The 22442-nt window shown below is 41.6% G+C and overlaps 1 protein-coding gene across 1 annotated transcript in view; it reads right to left on the bottom strand.

Moving 5' to 3' along the window:
- The window catches only part of LOC140246663 (uncharacterized), a 49526-nt gene that overhangs the window by 11971 nt on the left and 15113 nt on the right, over nucleotides 1-22442 (bottom strand). Inside the window, exons 2-18 of the mRNA XM_072326002.1 lie at nucleotides 22316-22420; nucleotides 21115-21198; nucleotides 20268-20360; nucleotides 19060-20005; nucleotides 18428-18630; nucleotides 17685-17827; nucleotides 16365-16424; nucleotides 11897-12049; nucleotides 10958-11115; nucleotides 10159-10373; nucleotides 8979-9208; nucleotides 8166-8324; nucleotides 7417-7546; nucleotides 3084-3302; nucleotides 1955-2210; nucleotides 865-1162; nucleotides 244-407 (exon numbers count right to left, since the gene is read on the bottom strand). Coding sequence (XP_072182103.1) covers nucleotides 244-407; nucleotides 865-1162; nucleotides 1955-2210; nucleotides 3084-3302; nucleotides 7417-7546; nucleotides 8166-8324; nucleotides 8979-9208; nucleotides 10159-10373; nucleotides 10958-11115; nucleotides 11897-12049; nucleotides 16365-16424; nucleotides 17685-17827; nucleotides 18428-18630; nucleotides 19060-20005; nucleotides 20268-20360; nucleotides 21115-21198; nucleotides 22316-22420 — 3616 coding nt within the window. The remainder of the gene's footprint in view (nucleotides 1-243; nucleotides 408-864; nucleotides 1163-1954; nucleotides 2211-3083; nucleotides 3303-7416; nucleotides 7547-8165; nucleotides 8325-8978; nucleotides 9209-10158; nucleotides 10374-10957; nucleotides 11116-11896; nucleotides 12050-16364; nucleotides 16425-17684; nucleotides 17828-18427; nucleotides 18631-19059; nucleotides 20006-20267; nucleotides 20361-21114; nucleotides 21199-22315; nucleotides 22421-22442) is intronic.

Raw genomic sequence — 22442 nt, 5'->3', positions numbered from 1 at the left:
GCTCATAATAGAACAACTTAGCAATGCAATCGACTATTATGAGTATTTATTCAAATCATAGCAGACACGGCAATGGAAAGAAGTGTTAGTCAAATGAGAAATATAAAGGGTAGGCCTATATCATTAAATTGTCAATATGACTGAAAGAATGTTTGCTGTTTCAGCAGTTGCTGGAGTTGGGGGTTCGAGTTCATGAGGTTTACATTTTTTTTTCTCTCTCTATTGCTCTTAGTTTTGTTGTACCTGATGGTTTAATGAGAGAGAGCATAAGGGGCTGGGGATCAACGAAGCGATCAGCCCCGCCCTCATTGCCTGGATACGGTTTCTTTCGCTCCGCCCACGTCCCCATAAAGTACTCGGCCATGGCACTGTGGTAAGAGGGCGCCCTGTCCTTTTGATTCAGGTATCTACAGGAAGAAACCAATAAACATGAATGCATAAATTCTATTCTTAACAAAACAACGACATCGATTCTACACGGGTAGTATCTTCCAAACTGCACATTAGATAAGATTAGCTTAAAATTCAGCTACTTGAACGATACGAGACACTTATCAAGAAGTTAACTAGAAGTCAACTTAGCAGCAAGGGTCTTTGGAGGACTCAGCAATGTCGGACTAACCGAAAATTACCAACCTCAGTCAGTTTCTATGTAGCACGATTGAAAGTGTCATGATCTTTACAATAACACTACACTGAATTAAGGACAGAAAAGAAAAATAATTCGGCAAAAAGAGTAGAGTAAGCCAGTCCAAACGGAGAAACATTTTTATCAAACTTTCATTCGAAAAGGAATAAAACAGCTGTTATCACCTAGTCTACAAAACATTTAGTAGAAACTGACAAAAAGGGGCGGAGTCTCACCTGTCAGTGGCCGCCTCCTTGAATTGCTGATCCGCCCATCTCCACACCCACACGCCGTCCACCTTCCACACCCGGAAGTACTTTCGCATGTCCGCCTTGAGCCGACACCAGAGGGCGGGCGGCAACCGGCGTAGGGAGGGGGCGTGGCGGGCAGCGATGTCGTTCATGGCATGTTCATCGCAGGAGAGCAGATCGGTGAGCTCCGACCACGAGAGCCCGCTCCGAGCGGCTGTGAGGTAGCCCAGAGCCCGCCTCACCAGCGGCTCGCCGTGTTTGCTCTCTAGAGATGCCAAGATTCCTAAAAGTTAAAAGTGAATATAGCGAAAATTATGCAAGCTAACACTGCTGCATTATAATTACTCACGTAGAGCATTAAAATACTATACTAGTAAATATTGAATAACTCAGAATAACTTTAAAGGTATACTGGGGGCCCGGGACTCAAGGGGGCGCTGCTGGTTGGCGTGCTGATCGCCGCCATCTTCATTACTAAGATCGATGATGTAAATCTACTTACAGACCAATCAACGCAGGTCATGAATTTCCGCCCATGGCTAGTACAATCTGTTAGAAAGGACACTTTGTGACCATAATCACCGTTGGTGAGCAACACGTGAAATTAGGGAGCTTTTAGATTTTTGCGACTGGGACGTTCAGAGAATTTCTGCTCCGAGCATACGCAAAAACGCGCGTTGAGTCGATCTACTTATAGCTTGCGTCGTCTGAGTTTTCCACTACGAGTTCTGGGCTATTTTTACGTCCGCTCAATTCATAACGTAGAGAGCTACTTCATGCACCGATCATAATAAGGGGGCGCCATTCTATTTATTATAGGTTGCGTCTCAACGTAATCTAAAGCTACTTTTCAACACGACGCAGAGAGAGAGGAGAACGTCCACCGTAATCGTCGTCTCAAACGTCCGCGCCGCAAATCTAAAGCCCCCTATTACTAGCAAGGAAGTCTGTGACGCACATGAAATATCGGGCATGGAGCTCTGCCCTGAAAACCGGGTTGCAAGCTCAGGCAGCTAACAGACAAAAAATCAAGACGTTCAGAACTTCAACTTTGGAGTATGCACGCATGACCTACCATTGATCATCTTCCGGAGGTCACTCGCAAGGTGAACGCCCTTCTTCTCCGTGTAACTCTTCCACTTCACCGCCTCGTTGCACGCCAGTCGCAGATAGAGAGGATTCGAGTTCTCCTCCATTGCCTTCATCAAAGCCTGGTGCTGGTCATCCGTTAGGCGGCGCCCTGCTCGCCCGATCAGATAGTGCGCTATGTATCTTGCCTCTGATTGGCTCAGCTCGGGCACGGTGTAGAAATCGGCGTTAGGACATTGTTTCTGTACGACACATGGAGAAAGATAGACACATGTTTCAACCTCATGGTTACTTTATTACCATTAAAAAAAAAAAATCCACATGATTCAAAGCGGTACGTCAATTTAACTTACATCCAACTGAAAAGGACAGTACATTGAATATAAGATGACACACTACGTCACTCAGCTGCTTATTGCACATGCACGTTCTTGTAGGCGCTGTGGCATAAAGGACTTGTAATCAGGGTTCGAATCCCATCCAAAACTCAGATTCTTACATAAGGTGTTTACATTTGTTTAGTATGATCCTCGAGACGGAAGTGTAGATATGACTGATATTCTGATCATAATTTCCATTGTTGTTGGACTTTTTTTTTTCATCTGATTGTTATCATCACATCAGTCTGGTAAGAGATTCCAAATGTCTTCATAAAGTTTGCGGAAGAAAACACCGTTGCCAAATTCGATTTGACTGAAGTGGAAGTCGTACGTAGATTTGCACGTAACTCAAGAAATGCTCAAGGCGGGAGAGATGTGCACAGCTAGTATGCATATAAACAATGTTACATTCACTGTTTCCTTAAAAACTACGTCGTGTGTGGGGCTAAGAAAACGTGTAGACACTACGTGATCATGTTTATCCGTAACAATTGTCCTGTGTTATTTTCTTTTTTAGAAAAACTGTCTAACACATACAACTTAGAGTTACTGTTGTCTTATATCGACAACACTTTTTTAATCCAAAACTATCTTGGGGTGTGCATTCCGACGAGTATTTGAATGAAAACATAATACAAATATGAGCTAGCAGAGATACGAGTCTATTAATGAATGGAAACTGTCTAGTACTGCAGCTCAGTGTCCGGTTGGGTTCGGTGACAACTTGGTTTTTACCTTCAGTGCTTTGAAGCTGTCCGTTTTCTCCTCAGGCAAGGTCGTGCAAGACAGAACCACCTTCACGTTTGGAGGAAGGTTGCTAGGCAACCAGGTCATTGACCTCGCCTTGTGGTCGTTGCTGAGCTTGTCGGGACCGTCGATGTAGATGACCAGAGGACGGTCTTCTGTAGCCACGGAGATACGACCTTCTAGGTCATTGATCAGAGCGTGGTAGTCCTGCGCGAAATGAAATCGTGGGAGCAGACATGGTAGATATGAAAGCATCAAAAACATTTAGTTTGAAAAACAAGAAATCTACCCAACTTTGAACAACACCACGACATCTTCAAAACTGCTAAAAATATATTGTTTTGACCATGTCAAATATCTTAACATTGTTTGGTCGGAATGTCACCGATATTATGATTCTTGAAACACATTCCTTCCGTGGCGTACTACGCAAGCCACTCGAAACTCAGAACATCACTTCTCATCTTTAGTTCTTTCAGAACTTTCCTTCATTATAATCTTCTTCTTTCTTTCTATCTCTGCCTCTCTCCCCCCCCCCCCCATGCTTCATGTCCAACATCATATTACTGAATATTATTATCCATGCAGATGATTTTGGAGCACAAATACAAGTGTTATTTTGTCGACGCACCTCATAACCTCCGACCCACTTAGAAAGTTTGTTGAAATCGACCAATATTTTTTTGCCGAGGCGACCAATATTTAAAATATTGGACGGCAAGAGGGGGATTTCCCAAAGTTTTTATAAACTGCACCGTGACTGGCTGAGATATGATACGAGATGACCTGAAATATGAAGTAAAAACGTCTGTGATTGGTCAATCACGAATTAACTAAAATAGCGTTTCTTCTAAAATTCTGTGTTTATACAAACAAATTTCATATATCAATTAGTTGAAATTGTTTTGCATACAATTTTTCAAAATATCACTTTCATACCAGGAAATTAAATTTAGGTTTGATGAAAACAAGTTGCATTGTTTGTGCAGGCGACGATTGATCAGCTCAGCGCTATTATACAGATATTGACTGGTACGGGGTGGAATATAACATTCTTTGGACCGCCAGGGAGTTATATTTTCCCAAGGGATTATATTTTCCCGAAGCGCGCAGCGCTGAGGGAAAATATGATCACGAGGGAAAATATAACTCCCTGGCGTTCCAAAGATTGTTACATTCCACCCCCTACCAGTCGATATCTGTTATATTAGATGGCCTTGCCCTTGATTATGCTTTACAGAAGAGCCTACACTGACGACGCATAGCCTAACCGTTTATACGCTCATGTTAGCCCGACCAGACGCTGTGTGCGCGCTGTCGCGATTTTGTACAGCGGCGACTAGGCTCATGTCCTCTAACGACAGTAGGCCCTACTAACGTTAAGCTCAAGTCCAGTAACGACGCTTTATAGTTAAGTTAGGCTCAGGTCCAAAAGATATCAGCAGATGTTCTAGGGTCTACTCACAAAACAATTCTAACTTTACTCTTAGGCCGAACGTTATGGCCTACTGGGCAATTTTTATCATTTGACATTTGTTTCGTAGTACAGGTAGCCTAACAGTTACTAGTAGATTCTAATGTTTGTTAAATGTTAGGCCTAATTTAGAACTAACGTTAGAATCAAATTGGCTCCCCATGCCTAGTGCATCATCTTTTTCTTCCCCGTGATTTTAAGTCAATTTGTCTTGTGCCAGGACCGGTATAGACATTACAACATTAGGCCTACCTTCTGTCATCAGGAATCTGCAGCAATTTCAAAATCAGTCTCCTTTTTACTCTGTTGCAGAGATGAACATTGTAGAAACACAGTGATTTGCAAACCAGTCTACTCGGTGTTGTAGTCCTCCACTTGTTCGATGTAACGTTGAATAGGCCAACAGTTAGATCTAGACTACTAGTAGTAGGCCTAGTCTAAATAAGTTACGTCAATAAAGATGAATGAACTGTCCTCGTTCTAAGAACTGAACTGAACGAAATGTCTCACAGACTATTAACTCGCTTGTTTTAGGAGATGTTTAGTGGAGTTAGAATCCTTATCCTCCAAATTCTTATCGAGCTCGTCGTCGTTTATAGACAAAACGGGGTTCCATTTGGAAGTGTGAATCCAAACTTCGCGGGCCGAATGATACGTGCATGTAGTAAACGGTACATCGGTACGGTACAGTAGCTACCCCAACCAGGCAAGCCTAGCGCATGGCGCTACTCCGCGTCGCGCCGTGCATGCCGTCTACTCTCTCACGTACATCGTGTGTGTGTGTGGGGGGGGGGGGGGGGGGGGGGGGGGGGGGGATAGATCATATCGATCCAGACTGCAGCAATCGATAGTAATCGTTTGCTCGTCCCAGTTACCGATGTGGTCCCACACCCTTATATTGGTGTAATTGTTCTTATTTCAACCGTAAGAGGGCGACACACATGGAAGAAATATATTCATTTGACCAGTTGGTGAAATATAACGAGCTGGGAAAATATAACATTTGCGATCCTCGCAAACAGTATCATGTGACGAGCTCTTGACCAATCACATACCAGAAACTGTCTAAGCCATCTAATATATACTGCTAGATAGCCCGCGCGCGATATACAAATACAGTACATGTAGCCGACCGCCGCCGCTTGCATTTACATGCATAATGTGTTACTAAGTACAGTATAGTAGGCCATACAGTACAAAGTAAATCTTTCACGATCTACGGTAGATGTGACGTGAATTGTGTCTAAGATCTCGGATACAAGAACATCTAATTCTGGTCTAAATTAGCTAGATCTCGGCCTAACAGTAACATGACGGCTACCATGGATATATAGATCACTGTTTTAGCAGGGAATGAAGTAGATTAACTTGCACTGAAGAGTGTACCGGTACCATACCCCATGTCAAGATCAAGTACAGTAGGAGACCATACAGCACTCGGAGACAGAAAGGGTAAAGCCCCTTTTACACTTTCACGGATTGCTTCACGGATGACCACGGATCGTCATCCGTGGTGTTCCGGCATGCAAAAAATCGAATTTCCTCTCAATGCCGGTGTGAATACGATCCCAACTGGGTGTCTACACGGACAAGTACGGAAGCTACAAGGACAAGTACGGTGTCTACACGGACAGACAAAGAATGAACGCGGACCACAGCGGAAACGATACGGAGCTAACACGGATATCAAGGAAGAGCACGGATGCAACTTGGTCCCTTTGCGGTCTTTACACGGATATCCCTAAAACGTTAACAAATGACATTTACTTTTGCTTTTGATACTTTATCATTCTCGGGCAACATACCTCCAGAGCTAATAACAAGCACACCAGAAAATCTACAACAGCCTACATCAGGCAAATCTCTTGTTGCAAACTCTCATTTTGCGGGAACATCGCAACATAAACAAAGCAAAACAAACTAAGACAAATCAAAAGACAAAAAAAGAAACAGCAGGAAGATGTGTGTCGGTCACTGAAGCTTCTCATGCGATATAGACCTACTAACAGTAAGAGGAGTCGATTGGCTGTATTGATGGGGGAAGATGTGAGCAAATTCAATTGACTTTCTGAGCTTGTATTGGCAAAATACACGAATTTCTCATCCCGGATGGAGCCGATGCTAATACGGACGTCCCGATGTCTTCACGGAGGCAACACGGAGCAGCCGGTGCCTACAAGGAAGGAATACGGATGCAACACGGAGTAGACGGTGCCAACAAGGAAGAGTTTGTATTGATTTTCATCCGTGATGTCCGGGATGAAAAATTAAGCAAGCTCAATTTTTTCAGCGGACATGCCGGATGATAAAGGGTAATGCCGGATGACTTCACGGAGTCAACACGGTCATGCCGGAAACAATACGGATGATCCCGGACCGACGATCCGTGGTTATCCGTGATGCAATCCGTGAAAGTGTAAAAGGGACTTAAGTGAAAATCTTCTTTGCTAAAATCCTCTGTAGGATAATAATGATCATATTGGATGTCCTATTTCGATTAATACCAGGAAATATTGGACTCGCTAAGCAAAATATTGGACTCGTCTTCGACTGTTCCAATATTTCTGCATAGCTCGTCCAATATTTCCTTGTATTAATCTCAAGGCCATCCAATATCATATAAATATCTGAAGCAGATAATTACAGATTTTTTTTTCTCTGTTTTCATACTCTATTCTCTTTCCAAAATCATCCTTTTTACGATTCTTGAAAACTCCCTGCAAGATCTTTCTTTCTCCCTCCCTGGCTGTTCACTATCATGTACCTGCAATATCTGGGAATATTCTAAAACCAATGCACTGACATGAAATGCATGCTCACAAACCGTGAAAAGGGATTAGGCCCTACCTCTGGTACAGTGGCGAGGTCCATACTGTACGTGTGACCGATCTGCTGACACACGCTTTGAAGCAGCGCGCGCACGTTTTCCGAGTCCGCAGTCAATCCGACAAACCGTACCACTGTTGCGACATCCCCACTGCGGCCACACAGCACATGAAAAAGAAAGTTAGTAGAGGCAGTGTAAGTAGCCTAGGTGCAGATTAAAAGCCAAATGGTGATAAACATGTGTGGTGAGCAAACGTTATGTAATTCTAGATGAAAATTATGATGATAATGTTTATATTAAATAGAATTTTGATGTGAGAATAAACATGACAATAATGAAGTGATGGATCCCAACAGTTCTTGAAATAGGTGGGTTGTGGAAAACAGGAAATCATAATGTTTGCTTCTCATATTTTAGTAAAGAAAATGAAGCAAGTGGAGAATCATCACATGCTGAAATATTTGCATGGTCTTTCAATATTATTGTTGTTATTTTTGTTCGTTTGTTTGCTTGCTTGTTCGTCTGTTTTGTTTTAGAATGGACGTACATATGATATCAAGACGCAACATTTGAGGAGATACACTCATTCTACTATGGCACGACTTGGCCAATATAATTACTAGTATTCTCTTTATTAATATATCACATCGTAGTTAATACACGTAATAGTTACAGGATGCTCCTATGAATGAAATTAATATTCGTTCCTTGTTACCCTTTTGCCATAACGAAGGAGTAATGAATGTAGTATAGAGTCGTATCTCCAAACCTTTTGAACCAGGCCCCGGTGAGTTGACATGCTTTAGCAAGAAGTGCCGTCTTGCCGTACCCGGGCAGCCCGCAGACCACCAGTGGCTGACTGCTGCTTCCCGCTAGGTAGTCCTTGATGTGCTGAAGGCATTCCTTTCGGCCGTAAAATGTACCCGCCCTGCAAAGTGACAGTAATACACATGAATATCAAGTACTAACCTGGGGTCCTTTCCATGAAGTCATCACATAAAAATCTTTACATAAGTCTCAGAATGGCCAAAGCAGCTCATAATGTAGCTATGTAGAGAAGTAAAATCCATTTCATAAAGTCTGTCATAAGACTTTCATGAAACGGATCCCTGGCTAAATTAATATTTTGGAAGACTGGCGTGTCCTTTTTTTCTTCTCTACCATGCATATATGCATGTACACGTGTATATAGTTGTTGAAAAACGAATAACATAATGAATCAATATGTTTATCTTATTGTCATATCCATAGGGCCTATTACAAATATACTATACAGTCAACCTTGGATAAGTCGTAGCCAAAGGAACCGGACAAATCTTTCGATTTATCTGAATGTCGACTTAGACAATAGAATAAACGCATGTTTCAAATTCATGAAATTCTTCCGTCGAGATTCAAAAAAAAAAATCATAAAAACACACATGTTCCATATTCATCGGGTAGAATTTACCTTCAACTTTGACAATTTTTTTGACTTTTGCAAGGCTCATTTATCATCTTAGAACTCTGTTATAATAAAATGTGAAGTTTACTGATCGATCGTTCAATGAGTGTTACGACAATTTTAATATGTCATCCTTACTTCTCCTGTACGAAGTTGACATGTTGCGCTACCTCCTCGTACAGCTTGTAGGACGTCGCGGCAGTGACGGCGACGTGGTCGACCATGGCTCGCTCAAGTCGCGTCTTCATCGCCTCGTAGAAGTCGTTGGCCAGACCGTCCAGGTAGTGGGCGTGGCTTCGGTCGGCCTGCGGGCTGATACCGTCCTTGTGCCATCGGACGCTGTACTCGCGCACATTATTGGAGCCAATCTGTTAACGACCACAAAACCAAACCGAACCGAGAGTGTACAAGACATGGCACTATATAACTTTTCCTTCGGTGGCCCAATCGGGCCACTAAAACATATTTTCTTTTCAAAGGCAGTGGGCCGGTATCGTGCCTCCGGGCCACCGCTAATGTCGATCCTGGATAATACTCATACAGTAACCCTTGCAAGAGTTGAATTTAGCCCGAGTCGATGTTCTTTAGCATTCCCTTCGTCATTATTTTCTACTTTCTATCTCTTGTGAATTTCTCCTTAGTCGAAGCTGCTGTTATTCAGTCCCGAGAGATTTGACTTCAATAGTCAGGTAGAGCCATATGATGTATGTATCATGGGTGTATACATTTCTACCTCATGTCATCTTAGCGGAGGGTATCACTAAACTCCTACCCCTCCTCAATTGGGGGAGGAGGGAGGGGATCAAACTCACGTTTGAATAAAGAGCGTCCCCATCCATTACAAATTCCAAATAAACCAAATACTTCGGTTACGCTGACAAAGCGAAAATACATTTCACATTATAGCAACAGAGTTTCCTTATAATCACCCCCCCCCCCCCCAACACACACACGCAGATACGCAGACACACATTCATAAGCTATACCAAACAAACACAACTTGTGGTCGACTTTTGTTTTTGTGTCAAATGATAAGATGGCGCCATCTTGAATCATCCGGAACACAATTTGTACGGTCGTGTTCAAACTCTGCCGGCAGTCACCAGAGATAGAGGAATCAAGGATCATTTTACATGATGACGTAATCGTTTCATTCCAAACATGAATATCATATATATGTACTAATTTTCTCGTTCCTGACGGCGTCCAACTCACAATTACTTTAGATTCGTCCGTGTTTTCATATTTCTTTTGTTTGTTTGTTTTTGTTTTATTTTTTTTTTCCTTCCTTGACGTCACAACAGTTACGTAGCCTCACATTCTGGGGGACCCGGACGTTCCGGAGATCCTCGACCCTGTCAAATTTGGCTACATCCACCTCGGGCTTGAGGTTGTGCATGTCGATGTAGTCCTTGGCGGAGAAGTCCTGCAGGTTCTTTCGCATGTCCTTGACTTGGCGTACGAAGCATACCACTCGTCCCCGCTGGCTCGGGCTGGCCGAAAACACGGCCTGATCCAGCTCACGCTCCGTCACTGTATCATTAGACAAAGGGTGATGAAGGATCCAACATTTGAATCTAAGATACATCGATGATATTGAATAATACCATACTTATACATGGTTTTAATAATAGAAGTACAATGCAAGAGTATTCAGATTGTAAAATTAGGTCAGCTAGCCTTTCACATTGAGTCACATAGTTAATTATATAACCTCCCCTACACTACCCCCCCCCCCCCCCCACATCGGACCACTCTCCTTCTTATTAGCGAGCTTTAGATCTGCGACGCGAAAGCTAAAGACGACGCTATATAATTAGGCCCCCAAAAATGGTGTTCTGAACATGTGTGAGGCAGCTGTTTCCATTATCCAACATGGTGTGTTTCCTCACAATACAGAAGATTCCCTTTTTAACGAATTCCTCGGGACGGGCAGTTTTCTTTCGTTATACGTGTACATTGTATCGAAATTTCCCTATAGCCGAACAGTAAGGTACATGAAGACATGGTGATGATAATTTTGGGACCGTAACTTTTTTTCGTTGGAACGAGAATTTTGTGATAACCGTATTCGTTATAACGGAGTGCACTGTATCTCCTAATTGTTTAATTCTTACCTGTTTGGAGGTAACCCTCGGCACGCTTCTTGTCCGACACGCTCCTATCAGCGTACTTGGCCATGCACCTGACGAGGCGCTTGTACATGATGATCCACTGGTTCTTCGCTCGCAGTCGTCTCTGCTTATCGTTGCTGAGTACCTCGCGGAACTGGGAGCTGTGAGAGGAATGACGTCATCACAAGTTGACGCATGCGTAGAAACCACAATACATTTTTTTCCGCATCACTTCACTTGTAGAAATGCTTTAATAATGATGAATTAATGATGGATTTGACGGGTGACGAGTTGAGAGGAGTCAAGCTGCCATATTACTGAATGAAACAAAGGTTTTTCGCATGGATAGGCCTATATCAGCATGAAAGTTTTTAAACAACAAGTCGGATTGTGTACAATTATAATAAATTAACTAATGGGCGGATTCAACATGAGGCAATGAGAGCACCCATCTCATCTACGCCCTATTTTACATTGTCATTGCTGGCACTGCTTTGCCGCAAAAATTATTCTATCCTCTCGCAAAGCTCTCAAAATCCCTTATTATAGACCGAAATAGCTACATAATCTTCACCAGTCTTCGATTGAGGCGGTTCCTCAATTAGAAGAACAAGAACTATGATTACCATCTTCATTCTTCATAAAACTCTACATTTTGGTGACTGTACATTCTTCGGCCAATTTCAATATATCTGTTCTCTGCTCCATTGTTTGTGACTCCATAAATATATACCGAAAAAAAAACCTTTAACATAACAATTACCCAAAATAAGTACCGACTTGAATTTGTGAAAGTGTGCCGTGTGCGACTGGATGTATACCATCAATATCATTAATGTTGCCTCGCACACCCGCTCGATATCCCGGCATCACATCACTATCAACAGGCAGACAAGCAGCCTCCTAAGTATGAGGATATCAAGAGGCTTCATTTCTCGTTACCTGATTGGTTGAAGAACGTAGACTGGCGGCTCGCTGTTGTCGTCCCGTCTGTACCACGTCTTCAGCGCGTTGATGTCGGCTTCAAACTCCTTCTCCGTGGCGCCTTTCTCGCCATCATCCAGCCCATCGGTCGCCGGAGACTTGTCTGATTCACTGTAAGACAACAGGTGGGAAAATAACATAAATTATGTTTTATGGATAGAGACAATATTCTTCTTTGCTGTCGCTTTGTTGTTTCCATTCCGAATGACGATGGTTCATCACTTTACTTCATCTTGATTCCACATTGTGTTCGTCTTGTTGCAGCTGTTGTTATTGTTCTTGTTGCTAGATACCGTCACAGCAGCTGAAATACTTTTTATGTTGTTGGCCCATATTTGCACGATATTGACTGAGTTTGAAGGGGATATCGAAATTCATTAGATCGACGATAACCATGATAGTGGATATATTTCATCGCCCCAGCGAGGAATGTTACATAGCTTCAGTAGGTGATGACATATTTTATGTCCTTGGGAAGACGGTATGATTTTTATATTTTTATGTCCCCTAAGACAGGGCTCGACACTAACGGTGGCCCGGGGCCACCAAAACGCACGTCGGGCCACCAAAATTTCAGAAATGAAGAATGTGGTGGCCTGATCGGGCCACCAAAAAAGGTCGGATGTTTGCCTTTGGGCCACCCAAAATAAAAGTTAGTGTGGAGCCCTGCCTAAGAAAAAGACCAGCCATACGCCGAATCTCGTAATTACTGTAAAAACACATTGAATGACGAGAGATATCACAACGAAAAGCATGTCATGAGTAGAAAGTGGAACACCCCTTGAAAACGAACAAACACGCAAAAAAAAAAGAACTCTTGACTGGAAGAAAAGGTTTGTGACAAGATTTTCATTATCAATGTGTTTCCAACATTATGTGTATCGTCTGCATACAGGTAATTGTGACAACAAACGAGAAAACAATGACGAAAACACGTACATTCTAGTCGCTCAATATTAAGAAACATCCGTTTCACCTTTGCTTTCCTGTTCAAGAATGCCTGATTTGTCATACGATTTGTACGGACTAGTTTCCTTATCTATATAAGATCAGATGTCACAAACTTCTGAGATTCAAAAAGGCACTGCACGCTTCATCCTCACAAAGTCTGCTTAAGGAATTCTACCAAAGTTTTACGGTGATTATGGACATTCAACAAAATACCATTACAAGCCCACGCAACATTTGTTACAATATACGAATACAGAAATTAAGTTTTGGAAAGCAATAGCCCACATTATGCACGCGCGTGCGCGCACACACACACACACGCACACACACAAATGAATGTCCTACTACTTGTACTAAAGAAATAATTCCGAGACAGAAAACATTGAAGGGATAGATAGGGTCCATCTAAACATTGTTAGTCCGTTCACAGCCCATGGTCAGTGATGGTAGAAGTATACCATAAACATCTACTTACCGCCATGAGGCAGTCCGACTACATTCAGTGAAGCATGTTTGGAGAGTGACAGGCATCGAGTGTTAGCATTACATGGACAGCATTTACATGCAGCTCGATAGAGCATGTAGCAGAAACAATGAAAGCTAATAGCCGTCAAAGTCGTTTGATCGAATTGCTATTCGATTTTTATTTGATTCTCCAGTCTGCAGTAATCGCACTCTCTTAGCTTTCAAACCATGTGACCATTTTATCTGCATAATGATATATCGTCAGGCCAATTAAATTAAGAATACTACATTCGGCTTGCCATACAATTAAAGAAGTGTTCTATTTGTATAATTTCACTTTGGCATCGTGACGTGTAACTATTATCTGAATAAGAATGTTGGCTGCAAACACCTGATTTTAAACATACTGGCTATAGGGTGAGATCAAACAAATCAAATACTGCATACTCAAAAGATAGCAAGAGGACACATATATATGATTATATGAAAGCAAAACATTGTGTTCATTCAACAGACAAGGCAATCAATCTCATTCGTGTTGGAGTGCATCGGCATTCGTGATGTGTTTACTTCATTCAACATACAGAGTAGCATTTGGTCAATGCGTTCTGCGCCATAAACTCTTCAATAAAAAACAAACGTCGGAGCGTGAGACTCCTATTAACTGACATGTGAACGATAAACTAGCAGTGAGGTATTCAGAGAAGAGCGAAGCTAGGAACGCCTTGGTCGTAGGCTCAATGTGAAAAGCTGATATCATCAAAATATTCCAGCCCGCAATCATTAATCATTCATCATTTCATTTGATCAAATTATATAACATATTAAAGTCTGGAAGAGCGTCGATTCTTACGACATTGGTAGGTGACTTTTCTTGTTTATTAGAGACAAAATCTTACCCTTGGTTTTATAAATATTGTATAAGCCTAGATATCTGTATTATTATATTCACTGTATTAAAAACTTAAACATCCCTTATCATAGAATATTAAATTTATTTTTCCAAATTGATCCTACTGTCGATAGACATGTCGACATTTTCATACGTATAGGGAATCATTGGTTTACAATATGCTCAAAGTCTGGTAGTTTTAGTGTCAGACTTTGTAGTTATCTTCAACAAAATGCATTAATTACCGTCTATCCAGCCCGCCAAATACCTTCATTGTTAGCATCATGCGATTCACACCTGACAGAAAAGAACGCTTGGTCCTTATTGGTGCAAAGAGAGAAACGTCATATGAATATTAATGGGGAACAAAAGGGCATATTAATATTAATTAGGAAAATAGAGAAGGCTCGTTGAAACAGGGCAATGAAGAAATGCAGAAATTCGAAATAAAATTAGACATTTAAATACACTCAAACATGTTTTGTTATTAACTTTGCACTCTGACGTAAAAAGAAATCACGGATTTGACAAGTAAACGGAAGTGTAAAATCACAATCAAACACGTTTGCACACTGACTTTGATATACACTCGGAGCGTTAAAGCACGAAATACAATATACACACTTTCAATATGAATTGATACCGATTTTTTTTCTTTCTCGTTCACTCTCTTTCGCTATTTATGCGTTTCCCTGTCTACTTCCCTCTCTTCTTATGAATTTCTATGTACACGTGTATTACGTTTATAATTTGCGTTGTGAATGAACAATGAGTTAACGAAAGAGGCTGCAACGCAATGGTAAATATTTCAGTTACAGTGTTGTAAATTGAATGCTGAAACTGTGGTCACGGCAGTGTTTATTCCGTTTCCAAGTTCCAAGGAAGAAAGAATAGATATAAATGTAATTCAGTACAATTACTTGTTGATGTTGAATCTTTATTGATTTGGAGTCTGGTGTTAATCAGTGAACGCGTGCACCAATGTGCACGGCGTGCGTAAGTAATTCGGCATCGGGTAAGGCATTTGTTAATGTTATTCAGGCGTTGCAAAGCAACAACAACAACAACTGAACAATTCAAGTTAGATGGCACAAAATTATAAAAGGATTATGTCACGATTAAAATGTGCAACACTTCATACATTATGAAACAAAAAGTCACGACTAGTTATTAGTATCTTAAATAACGAACTCTCGACGTATATCCGCATTAAATCTAAGTGACAGAATATAGAAGTGTAACTAAAACCACGCTTGATTAACAACCTTTTTAGTACATCAGATAATTATGATGTGTCATTAAATGTGAAGAATTTATCATGATTGTGCAGTTCATTCTGTTTTCTTTGATACAATTCTATAACGTGCGATGATAAAACAAATGCGAGTAAACTTTGAATGTGAACCAAAATTGAAAAGGTTTTGTCAAAATCGGACCTGAAAAAGGAACACATAACAATCCAGAAGATTATAATTCAATTTCCAATCTTGAAGAGAAATTCTTCTATTCCGACTCTAATATACTATACATATCAAACTACGCTGTTGTTGCACTTTTAGCACGAAAACATCTTCACATTTCGTCACATTCTACATGATGAGATTTGATTGTCCCATGTCATAGGCTCAAAGTCTATGTTAACAAATTAAAATTCTCACAAGCAATAACTTAGAATTCTTTGTGCATACTTTAAATGAATGCGGATCATTCACGTAAAACGCATACTTTACAACGTTATAGGCTGGTTTATTAGCAACAGCATAGCAAAACAATGCAAACACAATCGTCAAAAACAAGCAACATAAATAACTGTATAAAGAAGAGCTTGCAGGAAATAATGTGTCAGAAAAACAAGCACTCAGTCTGACCCCATTTAAAAATATAAAAGTGAAGTTTGGTACAATCATGTTTTCACTTTTCTAGATAACGCGTCTTTCAATATTTAAGATTGTAACAGTTTCAATTTACTGTATGTATATGACATTAAAATATTCGAAGGAAAGTTAGCCTTGTTCTTGCTTTCGATATTTCTATGGTTTTACTGACCAATATTATTCAAAATAAATTATTATGATTTATGATTGTTGTTGTTTTTTTTTTTCAGCAGACATTTCATACCTTGGAACTTGACTCCTCGTCATTCCACTTGATCGACCACTCCTTGTCTCATCCGAGATGCTGCAAACAAGAAAATATAACAGTCTTTGCCTTTGCTTAATTTTCCTCCTTTTTTTTTTTTTTTTTTTTTGGTAGCTTGCCTGTTTTTTTCCTTGGTAGAACACTGCGCGTAGTGATTGTTTGCTTGTTTGTTCATTTCCATCTGAGAAGATGGCTGGATAGCCCATATTTAGCCACGTTAAGCTAATCTTCCATGGGGTCCAGTTGGATGTGAGGTGGGACCACTTCACCGGGTTAAACACCCTGCTCTTTGCGATGAATTGAATGAAGCGGGATCTTTTACGTGCATGAGTTGTTACTCTCTCATATATGGGACCTCCATTTTATGTCCTATCCGAGAGACAGGTTGTTTTGCCTCTTGCTAGAGGGGACGGTATACTCACACACAACATTGCTCAGTCCACACTCGGGTTCGAACCCGGGCCCTTTGGATCGTGAGGCAGAAGCGCTACCGACTGAGCCAACTCACCGCCCTATGTTTATATTCACAGATAATAAACGTGTTTTATAAAATGGTACTTCACTAATGTGCTAGCGTCTTGGATATGATACTAAGTATGGTCCAAACTGGGATAAGTTACACAAACAAGTTGTTCGTTTATTTAGGCTCTCGACGACAGCAATAGATAATGAGGATAAAAGAAACAACCTCGACTTGATATCACATATCTTACATCAGTTCCACGACTCACTGAGACGTTTATAATCATATCCTTCTATGAATATAGGACCACTGTCTATTTCCACTCTGAGGCAATAAAAAAAACCAAAAAAACAAAACACCTACACAGGACTACAATTCTATAAAACAAGATAAGGTGACCTATATTGCATATGAACAAACAAATAATAAATCTGTTGTTAACATGTCCAATCATCTTTTCTTACTACATAAACGTATGTTAGAAGACCCCGCCCCCCCCCCCCCCCTTTCCCTCCCCGCAGTCATGGCCGATACAAGTTACATTGTTTTAAAAGAACTTGGTCTCCGACAGTAGCGTATGAAGTGCACTACTGTTAAAACAAAGTCTTCGGGACCGGCGATTTTCTTTCGTCATGTCGAAATTTCGTTGTAACTGAAGAGTACAGTGTACAGATATATTTACAAAATGATCTTGGAACCTGAGTTTTGATTTTGTTGTAACGGCATAATTTCGTTATAACCGTGTTCGATATAACGGGAGTGCACTGCATGTTTTGTATAATTCTTTGAACAATTATTCTATCTCATTTTGATGAGGGGAAGCTCGTAACACTGACCTCTGCGTCGGGAAGATTGACGGTCTTCTAGCGGAGAAACAACTTTCCCGCTCCTTCTCAATCGTGGCTACGATGGCCTCGAAATCTTCGACGGGAAACGTGTCCGGCAGTGCTTGGAATCCGCTTCTTTGTCCCATCAGGGTCTGGGGGATAAGAAACAAAATAATAATGGTGGTGATAATGATGACATCACCAAGAAGAACAAAAAAAAAGCCTGAAAGAAATCTTTTCCCTTCATCATTACCAGGTGTTTTTCCGCAAGTTTTATTGCAATAAAGATTACTTGACGACAAGGCTGAAAAGATCAAGGAACAATCTTCAATTGAAGACCCGGTAGCGGGGGATTCATGGTTGGCCCGATTCATTCGCTGCCCACCAGGGTACATTCGAAAACCACGAATAGCACCGGACAGCGAATAATAATGTAAATCCAAACGTACGCTCATCGGTGACTGTCACCCTAGTAGGGATTTTTCATTTGTGTGTGTACTTGACACAAATATCAGTGATAAAGTTGTAGACAAGTTTTGACGGCTCGTAACAAATTGCGTACAACTTTATCACTGATCTTTGTGTCAAGTACACACACACTAGGATATGGGTTTTGGATAATTATATCCAAGCCGGGACAGTCTTCCCATTCAATGGTATCCTGACGCTAAGTTTTTGTAATTGACTTCTATCAGCCACTTCAGAGATTAAGATTACAATCTCCTGACGCATATTGTCCCCCTTGTACCTACCACGAAGTATGGTCCCTGGGACACTTCCTCGCATTCTCTGAGTTCCCGAAGGCAATTCCCGGCGTAGGAATGGTTATCAGTGGAGAAGTCCCTGATGCCCCAGTTCATGTCGGTCAGCTGGAACTCGAAACCTCGTTCCCGGCAGAACGCCCGCAGTCTAGGAAACGTCTTGGACATTAGTATCGTGCGTTCTGCCTCAAAGTCTACACGTGTAAAGAAAGAAAAGGGGCGGTACAGAATGAAAGACAAATAGAAAGACAGATAGATAGATAGATAGATAGATAGATAGAAAAAAGACATAGAAACATAAATAGAAATTGAGAGAGAGATGGAGAGAGAGAGATAGAGACATAGACAGAGAAAGAGAGATATATAAAGGGATACAGATTATAGAGAGAGAGAAAACGGAAAGAGAGAGGGTGATGGATAGACAGAAAGAGGGAAGAAAAGGGGGGGGGGAGAGAGAGAGGGGGGAACTGTCCTGAATCAAACTCACATTTTTGTGTCTATTTTTAGGACACCGGTATAAGATATCATCCATTAGGATTTAATTTCATTCAAAACACATGTTTATACACATTTCTTTTTTAAGTGCAGAGAAGTGTGAGGGAAACCACCCTGATCAGTCTTACCTGTAAATGTGGAACACACATAAAGCCTGAAGATGTTGGATTCCCAAGAGCACTGCACGTCTACTCTGCTTTGCAGAACGTTGTCTACGGTGAGTTGGTACTCCAGGGATCTCCTAGGATCCTCAGAGGATGGGAAGGGAGTAGAAACCGGCGAGACCACCTCTTCCTCGTCACTTCCTGGTGACGATTCCTGGCTGGTTAGGTCCTGGTGTTCCACCTGGGTGACGTTCGCCGAGAGAGTCGGGTGCCTCCTGCCGTCTCCCGTCAGGGACGGAAGTTTCAGATCCTTCTGCGGGGAAGGCGTAGTCGGTTTCGGACTTCCAACCACAGGGCCAGCCTGCGGCAATTGCGGCAGATGATCTTGACGAGAGTCGGTCTCGCCTTTAGCGCTGGTCGACACAGAGTTCGCCGATCGACTGGCATTTCTGTCCGGCTTCGGACCTTCCGGTGGGCGAGGGGCTTTCATTGCGGATATTGTCCCGAAAGGACTTCCCCGGCTTCCTTCAGATTTTCCCGACGAGTTCCTGGATTCCTTGGAAGACACACTGTCCGACTTTCCCGTTAGGGACTGCACTTCCAGCAGCTCCGGTTTCTCCACATCCCCATCATCTTCGTCCCTTATGCGAGCCATGCTGTCCAATTTCTGGAAGAGTTCCTGCTCTTCCGCGGCGCCGGCTGTCCTCACAATCACCGGACCGAGACGCTGGCCTAGGGTTACAGCAGCGGAAAGGCGGAACCCATCCCCATCCTCGAACCCTTCCGGGTTAACCTGTGAACCGTTTGGTTCCGTCGTCGCTGCTTCGTGACCGGACGATACCCGGGTGCTTGTCGGAGTTGGTGAGAAGGTAAACGCCCCGGGGTAGAGTCCGTCTAGGATGTGTCCTTCTCGGCTTACACGCCCGCCGATCTCATTATACTTGCTGAAGATATCTACCGGACCTGGGGTCTGAAATAAAATTATGATATCACGATTCAAACTTATTCATCTTTAGTCAATCAAACTTTAATGCGAGGCTGTAAATACGGTCACCTATAAATCGGAACTAATGACACGTCTAATCCAACACAGCTTGTAGCAGGGTGTAGGTTTGGAACGTTTACAAACATAAACAGTGAAAGAAAATCTGCGAACATAAATCGAAAATAGATTGATTGAAAAATTGATATAGATGTAGAGAGATACACTGGCAGAGGTATTCAACAATTACCTTTGGCCGAATCTTGAAAGTCTGCTCCCCACTGTTATTGCTGTCACCTAAGTCGTCCTCCAGCCACATCGCCCCTCTTTCCCGGAACCGTTTCTGGCAGACACCATGAAATAACTCAAAGATCATTTTCACAACACTCATTTGGTGTTCCCAGACAAAGCTACTGCGAAACCCATGACTAGCCAACATGTTCACACCCCATATACGCATACACGTCATCTCACCCACTTTAAATATTATTCTCAATTAAAGCATCTATCAAAAGTCAGGCGCTTCAATGTATACGCTCTTCTCTGAAAGACCCCACCTAACCTATATTCTATGTAAGACCTTTCAAAAAATCAGGTCTTAGGTCACTACCATATTTTAACCTAGTATTGCTTGATTCTTTTGTGCACAGTACGATAAAGAGTGAAATGGCGGGTGAAGCGTATTTTCCACCGATGCACCTACGCGCTAGGTACATGTAGGAATCGACGCTAGGATCTTCTGTTGCAAGAGTTCAAAACTTTGCCCACTTTTCTATGGTACTCCTGTAATAGAACTGGCCAACAAACGCTTCATCAAAATTAGCAATAGCAAATGAATCATCTCGATCCTTCTACATGAATAAAAAAAAAGAATGAAGGAGCATGATCTCTGACTCAGTTCTTAACACGTGTGTCACATAACGTTTAATGAGACATGAATTTCGGAGGCAAAAGTCAACGTTAATACAACAGTTGAAATAAAGCCATACCATGGAAGAGCTTCATATTGGTTCCTTTAGTAAAAATGATAATGAAAACAGTAATAATAATAATAATAATAATAATAATAAACAGAAACAAAAAATCGTTATACTCACCCGAAGATAAGAGACTATCCTCCTGTTGTTATTCAAGCTCATCTTTCTGAGGTTCTTCCTCCTCGAATAACGCTGCTCCGGAAACTGAAAGTAAACGATAATATCAGACATAATTACTGGTCTACACCGCGTAACAATATTGCGTACGCAGCTGGGAAGAAAACTTCCGTTATTTAACTTGTATTTTGATTAAAATCTTCATTTATTCATGACCAATTTCCTTCCTATCTCTTTTTCATTTCAAAAATTGTTTATTCCATTTCGTGCCATTCCAAAGTGACAATAAATTTTGTTTCAGCAAAATATCCGTGGAACATGACTATCTAATATGATACCATGATATCACACGCCGCCACAGCGGTCAAGCCGGGCTGTCTGTGCCAGTAGTATGCAAACAGGTGAGCTGAAGCACCGAGTATTGTGTGCAGTGTCGCCCCTGACTCCTAACTCTTGACTCCTGACTCCTAACTCTTGACCACTGACTCTTGACTCCTGACTCCTAACTCTTGACCCCTGACTCCTGATTCGTAACTCTTGACTCCTGACTCTTAACTCCTGACTTCCGAATCCTAACTCTTGACTCCTGACTCTTAACCCCAGACTACTGACTCCTAACACTTCACTTTTGACTCTTGACTCCTGGCCCCTAATTCCTGACTCCCGACTGATTTCCTCTATATAGGTTGAATATCTTTGTGGTGCAGTTTCTACACATTTTTGGAGGTTTGTGTTTTATGCTGCATAAAGTTTGCATGGTTAAGTAATTGAGGAAAAAAGGTTTGTGTTTACTCACAATCATTAAGAGTAAAGCAATACTGCACCTTATATAAGAATTATTCATTTTCAATGGGTGAACTTTGTTGTGAATTCACATAATATTTTTGGCAGTTCCTCAAGGGCTTCTAGTATGGTGATACGTTATATATTGTATATCATAAAATAAAACTGAACAGAGTGGTTGACGAATTTCTATCACCTAGATTGCACACATTGTCATAGCAGGTGCAGTGCACTCCCGTTATAACGAGCACGGTTATAACAAAATTCCGGTTACAGCGAAGTAAAAATTCAGGCCGCTGCATCATCCACTCTGTGTATTTTTATCATTTATCTGTTCGGTTATAACGAAATTTAGATATAACGAAAGAAAACTGTCGGTCCCGAGAACTTCGTTATAACGGGAGTTTATCTTGCTACTTACGCTAACAACGTCAGGCCCTGCGTACGAGGCTGATATGAACTTTGGCCTTTGATCTTCAAGCTTGACCTCCATGACGGAATCGACTGACGAACCTATGGCGTCACTCTGTGGAGAAAAGACATTCAAC

This window comes from Diadema setosum, chromosome 3, assembly GCF_964275005.1.
Source record: "Diadema setosum chromosome 3, eeDiaSeto1, whole genome shotgun sequence".
Classification (NCBI taxonomy): domain Eukaryota; kingdom Metazoa; phylum Echinodermata; class Echinoidea; order Diadematoida; family Diadematidae; genus Diadema; species Diadema setosum.
The sequence above is the reverse complement of the archived record's forward strand: the minus strand, read 5'-3'. Positions and strand labels throughout refer to the sequence as shown.